Raw genomic sequence first — 20,096 nt, forward strand, 5'->3', positions numbered from 1 at the left:
GGATTTATACACCAGCCACTTGAGGAAGAAGGATTTAAAGGACTCCACCCACCCAAGTCCTTTTGTTCTCATACATGTGACATAACATATATATATATATATATATATATATATATATATATATGGAAATGTGTAAAACTTTTTTAAACTTATATTACTGTACAATGGAGCAACACTGGTATATATACTAAAAACATGTAAACATTTATGTGTGTATATATTTATATTTTGTTTCTTTTCATGTACATATATTAAGTAACAAGTACAACCCCAATTCCAAAATTGGGACACTGTGTAAAATGTAAATAAATGTAAATAAAAACAGAATGCAATGTTTTGCAAATCTCATAAACCCATATTTTATTCACAATAGAACATATAGAACACAATAGAACACATATCAGATGTGAGACATTTTACCTTTTCCTGAAAAATATTAACTCATTTACAACTTCAACAAAAGGCTGAAAAATAATGAAAAACAGCTGGAAGAACAATTTGCAAATAACTCATATGACTGGGTATAAAAGGAGCATTTTAAAGAGGCAGAGTCTCTCAGAAGCAAAGATGGGCAGATGTTCACCAATCTGTAAAACTGTGTCTAAAAATTGTGGAACAATTTCAAAAATTGTTGTTCAACGTAAAATTGCGAAGACTTTGGATATCCCACCATCTACAGTACATAATATCATCAAAAGATTTAGAGAATCTAGAGAAATCCCTGTACACAAGGGACAAGCCCAACAGTCAATATTGGATGCTCATGAACTTCAGGCCATCAGGTGGCACAGGATTGAAAACAGGCATGATTCTGTACTGGAAATCACAACATGGGCTCAAGAACACTTCTAGAAATCACTGTCTGAACACAGTTCGCCGTGCAATCCACAAATACAACTTGAATCATGCTGAGAAGAAGCCATATGTCAACATGGTCCAGAAATGCTCCCGTCCGCTGTGGCCCAAAATTTAAAATTCTTTTTGGAAACCATGGATGCCTGCAGTCCAGACCTTTCAGCAATAGAAAACATTTGGCACATCATGAAATTAAAAATTTGGCAAAGAAGACCCAGGACTGTTGAGCAGGAAGAATCCTACATCAGACAAGAATGAGACAACATTCCTCTCCCAAAACTCCAGCAATTGGTCTCCTCACTTCCCAGACGTTTACAGACTGTTGTCTAAAGGAGATGGGATGTTACACAATGGTAGACACGGCCTTGTCCCAACTTTTTTGAGATGCGTTGCTACCATCAAGTTCTAAATTAGTAAATATTTTTCATGAAATGGTAAAATTTCTCACTTTTAGCATCTTATATGTGTTCTATGTTCCATTGTAAATAAAATCTGGGTCTATGAGATTTGCAAATCATTGTGTTAGGTTTTTATTTACAATTATTTACATTTTACACAGCATCCCAACTTTTTTAGAATTGAGGCTGTAGTACAAGGGGGCTACACACCTAAGATTTTCGCTCACCTTGGCACCTGTGTAAATGTGATGCGATAATAAACATGATTTTGATTTGATTTGATTTAAACTGGGATTTTAGAGGTGAGGGAGCCCTATTTTTCCATGGGTGTCAGCTATGTGGGAAGTTATTATTGATTAACGTATCATGAAATATCATGATAACGTTATTAAAAATATTATAAACCACATCATTCCAACCTAACATCACTAATTCAACTAATATAGCAAATTTGATTAACAATAATAAACTACAAAACACTGTTAGCTAGCTAAGTGCAAATATCTGCCTTTGAGTACATTTTGCAACAGTCTGTTGGCAAAAAAATAACAAATCTATTTACCTAGTTAAAACATCATGAAACCACAAGAATAAACCCATTAGTACATAAATGATTGTGAATTTTTTATCTCAATATTTTGTGTATGGTGTAACAAACCACTTGTAATATTTATAACTGAGCTACAGAAACTCAGAAACTGAGGAATAGATTGTAGCTAGCAGTGTTAACTCAGCAAGGGTTCAGGGCCTGATTGGCACCTGGAAACAAGACATAGTCACTCTGCCATCTGGAAATGTCATGTAACGTGTCACTTACCGAATGGCCCCTGCCTTTGATAACTGTTAATGAGTGGCACTTGTCATTTATGACACTCAGTTAGTGGTATCTGTCATAATGAAATGGTGCATGCCACTCAAAACAGGTATGTACCAACAGCTCCTGTGAGTAAAGCCATGACTCTGGACACCAGCTATTCGGTTATGCTAACTAGCAGTATCAGAACCTGGGAAAAGTGAAGGTGGAATGTCAATTTGAAGACTATGTACAATTAATCTTTCATGTGGTTGGTTCACTGGTTTTACTGTTGGGTGGTCGATTTTTAATGGAAATTGGCCACTTTAGCAGAAAGCTATGTAGTAATAAAATAAAAGTTGCAGTAATATTTGCTTGAATATAGACTTGCAGGCTTTTTGTTGCACAGAGAGTTAATGAAAATAGCACGTAACAGACATACTCATACTAATTACTGAATTTATTGTGTTATTCATGATAAATTGAAAAGACCATTTATCTGCATATTTATTAAATAACACATGAGAAATGTAGGCTTGTGTTCTTGTTTTTATTTATTAATTTGTATTATTTACAGGGATCTCTCAGCAGCACCTGTCGTTCAGTAGTGGAACTAGCTAAACGCCAATGGCACTTTTAACTCTGAACACCTTGTTAGTTTGAGGATGTATGCAATTGCTCTACATCATCATGCAGTTGCATACAACACAAGTGTAACATTTAAAATTGCACTTTAAAATCTTAAAAAGAAGAAAAATTACTTTTTAACTAAATGTCCTCAAACCAAAATATCCTTTAGATTGGAGGCTCAGAGTTCCCACAATGCACCATAAAATCCAGTGAGCACAATTATATAGACATAAATGTATGTAATTTAAGCAGCTTGGTGTAGTATTTCTTGCAAAATTTAAGGCCAGCTAACTTAGCTTAGTTTGATGTAACCCTGGTGGCAGTGGTGTCAGCGCTGCTCTTTACATTAATAAATGCATTACTTTCTACCTGTGTAGGTAGTATGATTCATTTTTCCTTCTTTGGTAACTCCTCATGTTTCATGATATTGGCTGTTTGACATAAATGTAACACCTCCGTATATATAAGCACAAGGATCAATCACTTTAGTTTAATCACCAGAGTATTTAAACCTGGATTAACAGAGAAAGCTTTTAACCACTGCTTCTTCGTTTGTTTGGTTTTGTGAAGCTGAAACCTGTGAATTTCAAAAAGCCTGTCTAAGTTAAACCTGCTTCATTAGACACACCCCAGATCCACTACTTCTTGTTATCTAACTACAAACCAAAACAAATATTATGATGTTAATCATGATCTTAATACAAAACATATTTTCATCTTTATTCTTTTTTTTCCTCATCTACTCTTTTTCTTCTCCATTATTTGTCGCTGAATATGTACATTCTTTTTTGAGATATGATTACCCACGTCCTTTTTTACCATCACTCGAGCATCTTAGATGCCATGATGGTTCAGTGATAATCCAGATAACCCTGGTGGGCCTAAGCAGCTGCTCATATTGCTTATTTTTCCGTCTTTGGTGACTCCACATGTTTAACTGGCTGTTTGTCATAAGTATCATGCTTCCATATGTATGAGGATCTAAAAAAAAAACCACTGCTGTAAAACAAGTTAACAGCATCTGTGTTTGTTTGGTTTTGTAAAGCTGAAACTTCTGAAAGTTAAAATAAGAGTGTCAGCTCTTAATAAGTAGAGCCGACACTACTGAGACAATAAAAAAGAGACCAGGCTTGAATACTACAGCCCTAAATCTTGCAGTCAAACGCATCATCCAGTCAGTTAGATCTTGCCCCCATCTCTCATACGAAAATCTTGTCTGTCTGTTATCTCTGCTACCATTTCTAACCTGGGGTGTATTCCAGAAAGCAGGTTTAACAAACTCTAAACCTAAGCCGGAACTCAGAGTTGACTTATCTCGCCGTGTCATAGTCAAAGTTTCCGGTTCCACAACAGCTGATCAGAGTTAGTTTAGTCAATTCTGAGTAGATTGAACCCAGCTGAAGCGCGTTCACTGTTACCTGTAAATAGGCATTCGCAATGGAGTGGCGAAAAACCGATTCACTATGCCAATGATGGAAAAAAGAGAGCATCTTATTTCACACCCATAGAGCAGGAAATATTACTGACTGCATATGCAGAAAATTAATACATATTTACACGTAAAAGTAATACTTCAGCAGCCGCAAAAGAAAGGGAATGGCATGGCAAAAAATTGCAGACCAAGTTAATGCGTGAGATATTATTAAATAATATTTAAATAAAACTATGGCACATAATTTAACATTTAGCAAATGGATATGGCAAAAATAATTTTAATGTCAGTTGTAATAGTTGTCTTGATTTTTACAATTTTTTTTCTTTTTTCATTTACATAATATAGGTGTAATCCAAGTGGGGTGAAACGCACATGGCAGCAAATAAAGATGAAATATAAAAACATAGTGCAAAGTGGTATGACTTGTACATAACTACCTAATGTTCTTACTTGTAACCAGCTTGGTATGGCTTACAGTTGGTTATGGCTTTGTAGCTAATAGGAAAAAGCCAGAGGCATGGAAAACAGGAGGGGGACCACCACCGCCGCCTTTCACCCAGGCAGAAGAGCTGGCGCTGTCACAGAACAGTGGCCGGCCTATAACTGATGGAATCCCTGGAGGAAGCTCAACAGAGCCAACAACGCCCCAGGACATGACTATTTATGTTAAGGTATATTCATTACATTTATTCGTTATAGTGCATAAACTGAGGATAACTGCATTTATCTGAACAATTTTAATTCCATCTCTCCAGTGATAGGCGGTGTGGTTCAAACAACCGAGCCTCCTACAGTTGTAAGTGATCTTAAAGTCCCTAGATCTTACTTGAGGTGTACAAATACCTTTCTTTTAAACAAAAAAAATTATTGTTTCAGGATGAAGAAACTGTCTCTGCTGTCTCAGAGTGGGATGATGCTCTTGGGAGGCCTATGGATGTACAGTATATGTTGCATATGCTGAATATATTGACCATGGCATTTCATGTGATCCACCATGATAATGTGTGACTGCCCTCTTACAGAACATGACAGGAGATGTACAGCCCAATGAGGGACCATCAACATCCAGAGCTCAGCTTGGAACAGTAAGATTAGCTTAATGTCTCACCAAATAGCTGAAATATTTAGAACGCAAAGATATTTATTTGACCATATCATGGTATTTTTCTCTCTTCCTCTCTGCTTCCAAGCTGCCTGTAAAGGATTTATACAAGATACACCTTCAGAAGCAAATTGAGAAGTGTGATCTTAAGATGGAGCACATAAAACTCCAAATTAAACAGACAAGCCTTGAAATTGAGTTGCTGGAATATAAGTTAAAGGTGGGGGTAATTGCTGTGTGTGTATAGATGTGAATGTTCTTACTAAAGAATAAGGACAAGGAAATTAACTTGCCATTTTTTTATTTTCAGGAAATAAAGAAATCATGAACATAAATTGTAGTCTTATTTATATAATTAAAGGGCAGATGGGTGAGAGAAATGAGGAAATAATTATTGGGAGAAATAGTGATTGCATATTGCATCTCGGACAATTCTACCATTTCTGTGGTCAGGTAGATTAAGATGTGGTTCCTCCTCAATATCTGCTTGGGGTATGGCAGGATGTTGCTCTCCTCTAATGGTGGCAATGTTGTGCAGTACCACACATGCCACTATAATGTCACATGCCCTCTCTGGAGTGACCCTGAGCCCCCGCAGGCACTGAAACCTGGCCTTGAGAATCCCGACTGTCATTTCAACCCTTGCTCTTGTTTTGGATAGGGCCAGGTTGTAGCGTGACTGTGGTCCAGGCTCAGGGTCAGGGTATGGTGTCATCACATATGGCATGCAGGGATACCCTCTGTCTGCAAGGAGGAGACCATCGTATTGTCCTGTAAGCACACGGGGGATGCAGTGATTTAAACTGAAACAATGTAACCATACACTGAACGTGAACCACAGCAAACGTTTCCCAGACTTACCTTGTTCAAATTTATTGTATAGTGCAGACTCACGAAAAATCTGTGCATCATGCACAGAGCCAGGCCATTTGGCTTCAAGATTTGTAATTATGTTTGTAGCATCACATACGATCTTCATGGAAGATAACAGTAAGTTTATTTCACAAATTAAATGCTACTAATAAATTTAACAAAGTACATTTAAGATGGTCACTACCTGTATATTAATGCTGTGGAAGAATTTTCTGTTTACATAATCCCCTTCATTTTCTGCAGGTGCTTTAATTGGGATGTGGGTTCCATCCATGCAGCCAGTGACTCTTGGAAATCATGAAATATTAAAAGATGCAGAGCTATTTCCACTTCCCAATTATTTTATCCTTTTGTAATCTTTGTTAATAAATACAAACCTGCAATTCTGTGGAATTCCTCTTTGATGTTCATTACAGGCTTATGCCCAGGGAACACCACAAAACTGTACATCAAACGTTTTAATGCTAGGCATACTTTTCGGACGGACCGACATACAGTAGCCTTCCCTATGTGTTCAGCGTCTCCTACATTGTTTAAAAAAGAACCATTTGCAAAAAACCGGAGAGCAATGCATAAAGTTTGCAAAGAAGTAAGTGCGGATCCATGATGTGTGATATTGGAAATGTATGGCTTTAGAATATTATTTAAGTATCTAATTGACTGTGAGGAAAAACGGTAACGTTCGCGGAGATACTCGTCGGGTAATGAAAGTATGTCCAATCTGGGTCTAATGACTCGTTCCCGATGAAGAGCTCGTCGAGGAAAGGACACGCCATGTTTGCTAGAGAAAAGTGCGTGTGAACCCGGGCTATGTTTAAGTTAACCTGCCAGCGAGCAGGTTAGCTTTAGAGTGTAAGTTGCTATAGTAACTGACACCGGTTTTCTTTAATCTCGGTTTCTGGAACAGAAAACCTCGAGTTTTCGTGAATTCTGAGTTAACTTACCCGGTTTTATCGCTTAACCCGCTTTCTGGAATACACCCCTGATCAACTACTCTCTTTTCTGTACCACTATTTTTTTTGCATCTAAAGGATATCTTAAGGATATATTACTCTAGGAATGTGCTGATAAATTGCATAATAACATATTATTTGAACTATTTAAAATATATAAAGACTTTGAAGCTTCAAATTATTATATTCTCATAAAAAACTCCCTCTTGATAGAACTATTCACAATTATAATGCAGCATCATGACAGTGTTCTTCATTATCTTCATTAAGACTTGCTTCTCTACTAACTTTTTTAACATTAGATTTTATATAAACCGAGCAATGGAAACGTATTCTATTTATTTAATACTATTATTATATTATATTATATTATATTATATTATATTATAATAATTGAATAATTTGAGTTAACTTATAGGAGTTCATCTATCTATCTATCTATCTATCTATCTATCTATCTATCTATCTATCTATCAGACCGAAAATAATAACTGATCTATTAAGAATCTAGCTATGATAGACTTGTTGGTTGAGGGCAGTTCATCCCCTTTCTAGTTTTGAGAGCAACTCTACTGTCCCAAGACCTTTCCTTTACACAGATACTGCTCATATTCAGTACAAAATACTTCTTTTAATCTGACACATATTTAATTACCCTTTAGTAAGTAAGTAATTCTTTAATAAATTATACTTTTAGATATTTGGTTAGGCTCCACAGCATCTCCTCCATCTCAGATTTTAAATTCCATTTGAAGACTCTTTCTATCCTTCTTTCCCTGCTGTGGTCTGACCGAATCATGCTAATACTGCTGTGATCTCACTCTGTATGGTGTTGTTTTTTTCTGTCTTGTTTTCTCCTTTAGTCTGTAGATGTGCTTATTTTCTTTTCTGTTGAATCTTAATCTATATTCTAATTTTATTTTAGTTTAATTTATGCTCACTTTTTTCTTCCTTTTCTTTATCTTATTCCTACATTAAATTATAATTTTGAAAAAGACCATAAATTTGCTCATAAATAATAAAGTGTATTATTATTTTTATTATTATTATTATTATTATTTTTATTATTATTATTATTATATACCGGTGGCAGCTAAAAGTGTTTTACGAACAGGTGATAAAGTTGAAGAGTAATACAAGAAATTCTAAGTATTAGTTTAGAATCACATAAGATAAATACCATGAGATGTAGAGTTTTAATTAAATGCTAAGTTAGAGATACATTATTATTATGATTATTATTGTTATTATTATGATCCTGAATAATATAATATAATATAATATAATATAATATAATATAATATAATATGCATTTTATACCATCTCTCTCACACACACTTATTGGATAACACTTCTCTATCTTTCTCGGGCACAAAGCCAGACAGAGCATAAAATAGCTGTGAATTTGTGTATTGCAAACATTACTGCTGTTGTACATATATGTCTCTCAAAAGTATAATACAGTGAAAAATATGGCATATTAAAAAATTACATTCTTAAATAAAACCAAAAAAGAAACATTTTCTGTGTAAACATTAAACAGACAATTCCAGTAATTTATGACTACAAAGAATTTACAAAAAAGAATGAAAATCATGCAGTATGTTTTACTGATGGAGCAGCATGATGCTACTGTAGAAATCAGTTCTTTACTAGAGCTTCAGTAGAAATCGTTTTTTATTGGAGCTTCAAAATATATGAGAGAATATTAGCTTTTAGCAATAAAAATGCTTTACATAATGATGATATTCTGCAAAATACTGTTGTTGCATAAAGTTTGGTTTAGCAATTTAGAAAGTTGTGTTTATTATGTTTTGATCTCTAATTTCATGTATGCCGCTTCTTTGGTACCAATGATTCCTTCATTACCTAGTGGCAGAAAATGTATCTTATTTTCAGATTATTTATTTGATTGTTTTTCTTATTGGAAACATTATGCTAGAGATCGCATTTCTTGGACTGTTTGAGCACTTTCTGTTTAGAAAGGCTGCAGTCTTTTCTGGACATCTCTCTCTGTATTCCTCTTAAAACGCTCTCATCTTCTCCTCAGTCCAGAAATATATCTCCACCAAGCTGTTTGTGTTTCTTGTAAGATGCATATATTAAGGAAAGCTGTGACATGACAGTAAATGTATGTGTAAAGGTGCTATTTTACCAGAAAAAAAACAACATGTTTTTAATAAACAACATTTATCATGGAGAAAACTGGTAGTTCACTAATTGGCACACTGCCTTCACACCCTGTGCAGTCAACGATTCTTCATCTTCTGCCACATCCCTGGACAACAAATCCACATCTAAATTATCTCTGCTACATAGGAAATTATGAAATGTATCCACTTCAGCCCACTTCAATGGCAGGAACTTAAGCTGTTGTCAGTCAACCAGTGGGTCAATCTTGTCAGGATCTGTAGCAACCCCCTTTAAAAAATCTTGGTATCACTTTCTGTTATAATGCATTCATAAGGCATTATAAACATGACTATAAATACATATAAAAATGAACTACACTTACCTGCTTATTATGCATTATGAATTGTTACCACGTTGCATTACAAGTCGTGTTAATAACATGTTATATTGTCAGTGCCAAAGAAGTCAGTCCCAGCATGCAGAGTAAAGTGAGAGAAGTGAGACAAATAAGTTTATTTACACCATGCCATTTCCAATATTCTATTCCTCACCATGGGTGTTGCTAGGGCTGCACCTTCAGAAATTAAATCCTGAATATTCAGGTGCCAGCCACAAGCAAGCTGTCCAGCCCAGAGTTATTACTACTCCATCAATTTAAAAATTATATTACATCACTGCAAACCAAGTACCTATCAGGCCCCTCCCCTGAAACCATGACCTCACACTGAGCATGACGTTACTGTGGAGTGAAGGCTTGGAGAGTGAGAGGCAAGTTAGTATAGTGCTATCATTGTAATTTGTTCCCTCACTGGTGCTAAGATCAACCACTAGAAACTTTCACTTTGTAACATTACTACCCTACACTCCAGTGATGCTAAATTATGCTATTATATTATTAGATATGCAGTGTTAAGTTAGTACCAAGCAGTTGTGTACATTGATTTTCCCACATTGGATAAAATACTACTGAAGGCACCACTATTTTAAAATCTGACATTTAAAGTTGTAAAGTGCTTTACTTTGTATGTTGCAGTGTTTCATTAAAACCTTCAGTAAAAACTTCAACTTGAAGAATCACTCTTAATATTGTAGGAGCCCTTAGTATAGTATGCCTCACTCTACTTAGAGCTAAACATTTAATTTACAAGCTCTTGTAAGCTGTTATGAATACTATTTATAATGTGTTATTAATAATTCATACAGCGTAGTAAAATAATATGAGACTCTAAGGCTTAAAGTACTTCCTGGGAAGGCAGCTTGAAACTTAGGTGTGAAAAGGACCTCCAGTGAGTTAACCTAAGTATGAATGTGTGTAGCTATATGGGTATGTATATCTATCAAAGGGTCTTAACCTATTAAGTAAAATAGCATCAGAAACCTGAGTGCATAAAATGTGAACACAGTCTTACTTTGGAGTCAAGAAAGCAGACTTCAAACCCTCAGCTCAGAACCAGGCTGGATCAGGAGAAGCTCACGCGCTGGGGGTCTTGCTCCATTGGTGGTGGCGGCTTCACCATGGCAGCCCAACGGACAGAAGTAGCCTCAGTCAGTGACTAGGCAGAGGCGTCTCGAGGAAATCAGGTGAAGAAATCAATCGGTAGCCAGTTGAAAGACTGCTTTACCTTCCTTCTCTAATTGTGGCTTAAAACTTAAGGTGTGCACAAACTAACAAACAAAATATAAAGATGAACAAACAGCAAGTTTAAATGTCCTATTTTCTGACCTAGGTCAGGACTAACTTGTGGCTCTAGCTGGCTTTCGCTTCTCTGAAGTCCTAACTGAACTGAACTGCTTTTCATCCAAATGACTACATTGGTAAGCTATCAAAGTGAAACATTACGTATTGTTAGTGTCTAACAAATAGATAAGATACAGCATCACTTATAAAACAAATAAAATAAAATGCATACAATGTGAACATGAGTTTTCCTTTTTTCTTTTACCCTGGGGAAGTGGTTTTGTGGCTGAGTGGTGTGTCTCATTCTCACTACTTGGTGGTGCTATGGGTCCAAGCCTACAATATCAATAAAATCCAGAAAGTGCCAACACCGTTACAGATTCTCCAAACAATTTTTGCAATGTGGAGTTAATACATGCTTTAGAAATCTTATTTTCTGTTACTCAGAGAGTTTTTGGTGAGCCATGCTGGACTCCAGGCAGAGTGTTTATTGTTTCATTGTGTAACCTGAGGTACAGGAGGTTGATAACCTCCCGCTGTGTTTGGTCCTGGTAAAGGATGATTTCTTGTGAACTTCTTAATCCCATTTATGGCTTTTAGCTCAGACTTTACGGAGCCAAAGCTATTAAGATTTGGGGTTGTGAAAACATCTGTAAGCAACAGACTTTGGCTCAAATAGATCAAATAGTATCTCCCATCATATACATTCTGTACATGTAATTCTGTGGCTTCACCTCCTAGCTGTACGTAGAGGGGCGTACTTGCATGTGTGGGTTCTTCCAGAGTTTATTCTAACACACACACACAAACTGAGGAGTTCTCTTCAATCCAAAATCCTGCGTGGAGGGGTTCAGTGAATGTGGAGTGGAATGTGTGTAAGTGTGTGAGTGTGTGTGGATCAGAAGAGATGCTGTAGAAGGACAGAGTGCCGGCCTCCCAGCCCACATACACTCCTACTCTCTTAGATCTGATGAGCTGACGGGGGATCACAGTTCTCTTATTATTGTGCCAGAGTGACTTTCATCAGAGCAGTACAGACACCACGAATGATTATTGCATCCAAACTCACAGTCATCACTGTCTCCTTTCCTCTTTATTCCTCTGTAAGTCACTGCTATATCAGCCTCCCCTCCGCTCCATTCAGCTTCCCAGTAACAGCGTCCAGTTAAACTCTCCACACACATAAACTGAGGACACTCAACAAATCTGTCTGGATGATTTGGATAATGCTGATCCTCACTCACATTTTCCACCTTCCTGTTCTCCTCAGGCAGAGAGAAGTATGTGTACACTGTGTTTGGGTCCAGAGTGAGTTCACACACATCTTAACATACAATGAACACAAATAAGAACAGAACACCCACATAGACAGTATTGTGTGTGTGTGTGTGTTTGTGTGTGTGTGTGTGTGTGTGTGTGTGTGTGTTTGTGTGTGTGTTTGTGTGTGATCTTACATTTTCTCAGACTCGGTTTGATCCACATCTTCCCGTCATTTTCTACCCTGAAGAACACACGCGCGCACACACACACGCACACACACACGCACTGAGTTTCTGTTTCCTTGGTTTACTAATAGCTCTCTCTTTCTCTCTCCCCTTTATTCTCCTTTTTATTTTAGTTTTCTTTTTTCTCTCTTTATCCACCTTTATCCATCTGCCTTCTCACTGTTTTACTTTTCTCTCTCTCTCTCTCTGCTCTTTCTTTTTCTTCCTCTTCATCTTCTTCTTCTTCTCTATCTTACTGTCTTTTTCTCATTCACACCCTCTTTCTCTCAGTTCTTCTCTCTCTTAACCCCCTGGAGTCAACGAATGTGCTGCTGCGTCATATGAAATGTTTCTCTGTGTTTCTGTTAATATTGTACAATGTTTGGACAATGTGTTTGGGGTTGTTTGGGGTTTGTTACAGAACTATGAAAAAGTATTTGCCCCTTACCTGATTTATTCTATTTTTAGTAATTTGTCACATTTAAATGTTTCAGATCATCCAATTAATTTTAAAATAAGATAAAGACATGAGTAAATGCAAAATGCAGCTGTTAAATGATTATTCCATTAACTGATGATAAAGATGTGTTTAAAACCTAAATCACCCATGTGAAAAGTAATTACCCCTAAACTTAATAACTGGTTGTGCCTGGCAGTTACAACTGCAATCAAATGTTTGTGATAACTTGAGTCTTTTACATCACTTTGGTGAATTTTGGCCCACTCTTCTTTGCGGAATCATTTTAATTCGGCTTAGTTGGAGGGTTGTCAAGCATGAACTACCCATTTGAGGTCTTGCCACAGCGTCTTAATGGGATTAAAGTCAGGGCATTGACACAGCTATTCCAAAACCTCAATTCTGTTACTTTTGAGACATTCAGAAGTGGATGCACTTGTGTGTTTCCGATGATTGCCCTTCTGCATAACCCAACTCAACTTTTCCCCAAGTTTTCTCCATTTGTGGATAATGGTTTCACTGTGGTTCACTGGAGTCCCATAGCCTTAACAATAGCTTTGTAACCCTTCACAGACTGGTAGATTTCTCATTTCAATGTATTGCATCTGTATTTGAATCTCTAAAGACTGTGGCTTTATGTACCGCTTTCTGAGACTTTCTAGCCTGCTTCACATTGCCAGACAGATTCTATTTAAGTGGTGGTTATATTCAACAGGTCTGGCAGTAATCAAGCCTGGGTGTGGCTGGTGAATTGAGCCCAACAGTCAATTGACTAGTTTTAACTCATTGCTTTAGTGCTTAAGGGGCAATACATTTTTCACACAGGGCCAGGTAGTGTTGAACAGCACTTTTACTTCAATAAATGAAATCATCATTTAAAAGCAGCATTTTATGTTTACTTGGGTTATCTTAGTCTAATATTAAAAGTACTTTGTTGCTCTGAAATATTCAAATGTGACAAATATGCAAAAACAGAAGAAATTGGGAAGAAGGCAAATCCTTTTTCACAGCAGTGTATGCTGGGGGACTCTGACTGTGAAAAGCAGCATTGGAAGCCATCATGTTTGGGGCTGTTTGTGCTTCAGTGCAGGAAGAACTGGCAGTTGAGCGCTCGAGCATTGCAGATATGCCACAGGCTCTTTCGTCCGCAGACTGCACTGCTCTGTCTCCAGCAGCACTGCTCTGTCTGATCCACTCAGACCAGCGCAACACACACTAACACACTACCTCCACATCAGTGTTACTGCAGTGCTGAGAATGATCCACCACCCAAATAGTACCTGCTCTGTGAAAGTCCATGGGGGTCCTGACCACTGAAGAACTGGGTAAATGTGGCTAATAAAGTATGCAGAGAAACAGATGGACTACAGTCTGTAATTGTAGAACTACAAAGTGCACCTATATAGTAAGGCACTCAAGTAAAAGGAGTCTGGCTCTGAATGGTTGAGGTGGCACCAGAATTTACAACATCTGCCCTCCTCTGCTCTGCTGGCCAATTTAGAAACTCCTCTGTTTACCTGTGGGATGCTTTTGCAGAATTCAATATTTAAAAAATGCTGTGGGTGTTTTGTCCCAACTTTTATATATTTTTTTCATATATGTTATAACCCAATGAAGAACAATGTATAGTTTCCATGAGAATCATGTCTTTTCCTTCTAATTACAAGGTAGAGACTGAGACTTTTGCATAATTTCAGGATTTCTTTCACACTGTAAAACAATTTAAACTTGGAATTCAGAACAATTTAAATTATACACAATTATGCACTGTAGTGATTTGGATAAACCTGCCTCTGAACTTACATAATCTCTCATTCTCTCTCTGTGTGTCTCCATACCTGAGTGTGTGTAGTGAATAGTGTGGATCTGAAAGCAGTTTCACTCCAGACTCCCCTGGATGGTTGTAGTTCAGATCTAGTTCTTTCAGGTGGCAGGTATTTGATTTCAGAGCTGAAGCCAGGAAAGAACAGCCTTCCTCTGTTACTAAACAACCAGATAATCTGCAGAAAGGGGGGAAAACAGATGTTTACAGATGTATTGTTTACACAAAAAAATCTACAGTTCTGTCATTTAGTACAAAAGCTGCAAACACCAAATTCTGTTAAATATAGACCTCAAATTTATAAAAATAATTATATTTAATTCTGTTAAATATAAACACACCAAAAAGAGTGAAACAGAAATATTAGCAAAATTATCACAACAGCTTCCCACATCTAATGACAAAATTCCAAATCATCTGATTCAGATTTCAGTTAATATGATGTAGATGGGTTATTTGACATAAATACTGATCTCAGTTTAAAAAAAAACAAAAAAAAAAAAAAAAAAACAATTAAAGCTACAGGCATTGCAGAAACATTGTTTTTTTAACTGATATTTGTTGTTACTTTTCTGTTCCACTTAAAGTTTCATGATAGAACAAGCCGATTTCCTTTTCAAATATTAGATGTCTAAAGGTACTGCTGTTGTTTTGTGATACCTTTTCAATGTAATTACATAGCTGCACAATTATTACAAAGTTTGGCATATAATAATTATATTTACATTAGATTACATTCTGTATCAACAGGTTCTACATTTTCTCAGTTTGTTTTCCTGAAATGCAAAGCATAATAAAATATCTCATTTTGTAGATACAAACATAACATTGGAATAAAATGAAAGTTTATAATCTACAATTACACAAAATGTCTCCAATTGTTTCACTAATTTATGAACGTTAAATAATTTATATGAAATTACAACATGAGTTTGTTATTGCCAGCAATAATTGTGAATGTTAAGGGTTAATTAAGTGTCACTTAAGTAATTAAAGCCTTAAGAGCATGTGGAAAAAACTCAGAGAGGAGAAAATAAAGTCTGATGAAGGTCTCATGGGTTTAGGGGTATGTTATAAAGTACAGAACAAGAACCTAAGAAACCAGCTAACTCTAGATCAGTGGTGTGTAGAGGTTTATTAAGATAGTTAAAAGATTGAGTTAATTAGTTATTGTGTTCTGATGTGAAAGTAATATCAGAGAAGCACTGAACATTTTCCATTCAGGAATGAAAGTTTACCTGAGAATCTCCAGTTTACAATGTGAACTCTTCAGTCCATCAGAGAGCTTCTCCACTCCTGAGTTCTGCAGGTCATTGAGACTGAGGTCTAGTTCTCTCAGAGAAGAGTTTTCCCATTTTAAAGCTGATGATAGATTTTCACAAGACTATTCTCCAAAATTACACAAAACTAGACTGCAAAGAGAGTAAATACAATATATTTTACAGGATATTTTAATTGATATCTTGTTTAGGCATTACAACTCCAAATTCCCTTCATTTTTTAGCTTACTTGGGCACTCAGTTGTTGTCCCATTACATTTTTATTTAGAATAAGGTGAAGGGATCAGTACTTAAAATGATATTATATTAGTATATAAATTAGCATTTAAAGTATGAAAAAAACACTTAAAATGTCTGTATTTACCTTTAATATGGTGATTTTGGGCTGTCCCACCTCACTGACTTATAGTAGACTGAACACCCGTGAATTATAGCTTATTTTAATTTCAATGTAAATAACATTGGCATTGCTAGGACAATTTTAGGAGGGCTTTAGTTCCCCTACATGTTATTTAGCCCACCTTTCTAAGTAAATGTAAATTAGTGGTCCAAATCATCGATAATTTATTCTCAATCATTAACATAACGCGTAGCAGGTCACGTTAATGAATGAGAATAAATCATCGATGATTTGGAATGTTAGGAGGGCTTTAGTTCCCAGATATCCAGCTATCTACATATATGTATGTATGTATATATATACACACACATATATATATATATATATATATATATAGAGAGAGAGAGAGAGAGAGAGAGAGATAGCTGGATATCTTTTGTTTTTTACTTGGTTGCTTGTTAACTTTAAGCTGACAAGACAACTACACTTCATAGTGAGTGCGAGAGTGTGACCGAACAAGAAAGAAAAAAATAACACTATTGACAGCTCTTTATATTTTTTGTTTTTAGATTTCTCTTTAGTATATGTAAACAATTACACCAGTATATACCATACATTGTTGTTTACAGTAAGTTAACATCTGTGAAAAGGGCAAGGCGAAGTTGGCTTCCTATTCACCAGATTCTTGTACGAATCTTCCCGTTGTTTACTGCTGCAGGATTTAAGGTGAAATAGGAAAATTCAAACAAGAAGCTGGCTTAAGCTTTGTGTGAAAAGGTCATGATAGCACAGTTTTATGCCCCTCAATTCTTCAACCTGTAGACTGAAATTAAGAGGCAGCAGCTCTGCCAAAGGCCAGTCAGATGAGAAGATTTTTACCAGTTAAAACAAATTAAAAAAATGAATTTATTAATCATTATTACCTTGAGTTCTTGTTAATCTGAGTTTAGAAAAAATACTTATTAAACACAGAAAGAGAAGAAGAGAGAGAGGCTTAAACTGAAGAAGACTGACAGGACTGAAAGAGCAGTTTCCTCACAAGTCATGTGATTTTAAGCAGTTAATTTCACATATCAAGTTCCTCACAAAGACTGCATTCTTTTATTTACTTAACATTGCTCATCTTTGCCCGTTCCTGACTGATAATGATGCACAAACTTTGGTTCATGACTTCATTATGTCCCATATTTATTACTGTAATTAGCTCTTTGTTGGTCTCCCTTTAAAGTCTATACAAAAGCTACAGTACATTCAGAACTCTGCGGCCAGAGTTCTTACCCATACTAAGCGTTGAGCTCACATCACTCCCATTGTCTCTCAGCTTCACTGGCTACCGGTCCTGTCCCATATAAAGTTTAAAATTTTAGTACTTTCCTTTAAAGCCTGGCATAACCTTGCTCCCCTCTACCCCAGAGAACTCCTGACCTCTTACCCTCCCTCTTTCTCTCTCAGGTCTTTTTGCAATAACTTACTTGCTGTCCCACACACCAGACTTTCCAGGTCCTTCAGTGCCATGGCCCCCACTCTGGAACTCTCGTCCTCAATCCCTCTGTGACTGTTCTTCTTTCTGTACCTTCAAATCTGCTTTTCTCTTCCATGAGCACTTTTCTTCCTCCTTCACTGCCTAGTCTAGTTTATTATGTATAGTGACCTTGGGATTGTGAAAGGTGCTATATTATTATTATTATTATTATTATTATTATTATTACATTTTTTGTTTAGTTTATGATCTATCTATCTATCTATCTATCTCTCTCTCTCTCTCTCTCTCTCTCTCTCTCTATATATATATATATATATATATATATACATATATATATAATTTTATCTTTCTTTGGCCTGACATTAAGTTACCAGAGTTTAGCAAATTTAACAGACTATTTTGATTCTGTTCATTGTTTTACTATAAAATGTACAACCCCAACAATCCCAATTCCAAAAAAATTGGAATGCTGTGTAAAATGTAAATAAAAACAGAATGAAATGATTTGCAAATGCGATGGTTTGCAAAACAAACTTTGACTTGACTTGACAAACAATATGGATTTTATAATGCTTGTTTTTCATTTCACCACAGCACCAACTAAAAAAAAGGCTCACAATATACTGGTACTGATACTTTTTATGGAGATGTCAAAACAAAACATCTCCAAAAAAGTATCAGAAGGAAAAAATCATCCAATGCAAGTTAAGGTCATGTATTTTTGTATGTACATTTCTGTTGGGGTGTTCATTCAGGATTAAATTTTGACATAATGAATACTGTTGGTATTTTCAAATTATGCATAAAAATGAAAATGATTTTGCTCCAACAATGACTACCATATACTGAAAGCAAAGATTCACATACTTTTGCCACTCATAGATATGCAATATTGGATCATTTTCCACAAGAAATAAATGAGCAAGTCTAATACTTTTGGCACGTTTGTTCAAATTGGTTCTCTTTATCTACTATTAGGACTTGTGTGAAAATCTGATGAAGTCAGATACATTGTATGCAGAAATAGAGAAAATTCTTAAGGGTTCACAAACTTTCACCAATTGCAACATTTGCAACTTTTTACAAACCTAAATATTCTTGTTAATATAAACTAGGGGTGTGTCACGCATTCGGTCAACTCTCTGGAAGACACGGACTTCATCTCCCAGAATCCTCTGGGAGATCACATGACTGAACATCCGCACTCAGAATCCAGCTCTGGAGAGAACTCCATTGCCCAGAATTCAATGGGGTCTCATGTGACTTTGGACTTTCACCGCCGAACCTATCAGCGCTCTCAATCCCCTGAGTACTAACTATGTTCACCTGTGCATATGATCATATGACAGATAGTTAGCAGTATTTAAGCCCGGGCTTTAGTCTGAATCTTTGCGAGGTATTGTTTCCTACTGAGTGTTATTTGCCTGTTTGATTATACTCTGTGTTTTGACCTTTGCTTCATTTGTTCTGTTTTTGACTTTTTGCCTCTTCCCTTGGTACTTTCGCTGTTCTGACAGATCTTTGTTTTGACTTTTGGACTGTGTTTTTGACTTCGATTTGAGCTGTGCCCTTTTGCTTCGGGTTGGTTTGTTGTTAATAAACCACCTTCATTTTTTCATCTGCAAGCGTCTGATTTTCTGTCACGGCGTCACAGGGGTGCTTATTCCTAAATAAGTATGCCTATATATGTTATATCATATTTCCATTCCAAGAACACAATGGCAAGGACTAATAAAGAATAAGAACATTCTATATCCTCTCATATAAATTAAAGTCGACAGTGTCTACTTTCAGTAATCCTACTCATTTTAATAAACATATCTGGTCTCACTTTATATTTTAATAACTATGTAGTTACACATACAACATACACTTTCACTCATAAATGTAAATGATTGTTTGTACATCAGTATATGTGCACATAAAATTCATCACAGCAAATTACTAAGATGTTTCTCTTTCTAACAGTGACATAAGCTTCATGTTATATCCTGAATGTACAACTGATGACAAACAAGCTTTTGTCTAAACATTTAGATAACTAATGTGCGAAGTTATAACTTCTGTTGACATATTTGTTGCGTACCCTGCCAACATATTATGCAGTTAAAAATAACTACAAGCTTTAACAAACTTTTTAATTTAAAATCACCATTTTTAAATGTAGGGACTCAGAGACAATGTAACACATTAATAGAGTCTGAAGCACAATATAAATCCTGTTGAATAATAAATATGCTACAATATGGATACAAGTCTGTAAATGTGAATATGTACATCAGGCCCATAACTAGGATGAATTTTTATGTGAGGTCCATTTTACAGAAATGTGACTTTTATCCCATGGTGAATAAACTAACTGCCACATGTGAGTATCACA

The 20,096-nt window shown here is 36.0% G+C and overlaps 1 protein-coding gene and 1 long non-coding RNA gene across 2 annotated transcripts; one reads left to right on the forward strand and one right to left on the reverse strand.

Moving 5' to 3' along the window:
- Positions 1 to 4,980: 4,980 nt before the first annotated feature.
- LOC118804482 lies at positions 4,981 to 5,332 on the forward strand. The gene is made up of 3 exons (XR_005006989.1): positions 4,981 to 5,052; positions 5,134 to 5,196; positions 5,302 to 5,332. It is a non-coding gene; the product is annotated as an uncharacterized LOC118804482 (long non-coding RNA).
- A 272-nt stretch (positions 5,333 to 5,604) lies between these two features.
- Positions 5,605 to 17,748, reverse strand: LOC118804487 (putative nuclease HARBI1). Its single transcript, XM_036564973.1, has 7 exons — positions 17,706 to 17,748; positions 15,852 to 15,975; positions 14,630 to 14,791; positions 6,459 to 6,867; positions 6,271 to 6,378; positions 6,075 to 6,186; positions 5,605 to 5,984 (listed from the first exon to the last, which is right to left on the reverse strand). The coding sequence occupies exons 1-7, from the start codon at positions 17,746 to 17,748 to the stop codon at positions 5,605 to 5,607; spliced, it is 1,338 nt and encodes a 445-aa protein (XP_036420866.1).
- Positions 17,749 to 20,096: the final 2,348 nt, after the last annotated feature.

Source organism: Colossoma macropomum, unplaced genomic scaffold (genome assembly GCF_904425465.1).
Source record: "Colossoma macropomum unplaced genomic scaffold, Colossoma_macropomum, whole genome shotgun sequence".
Lineage (NCBI taxonomy): Eukaryota > Metazoa > Chordata > Actinopteri > Characiformes > Serrasalmidae > Colossoma > Colossoma macropomum.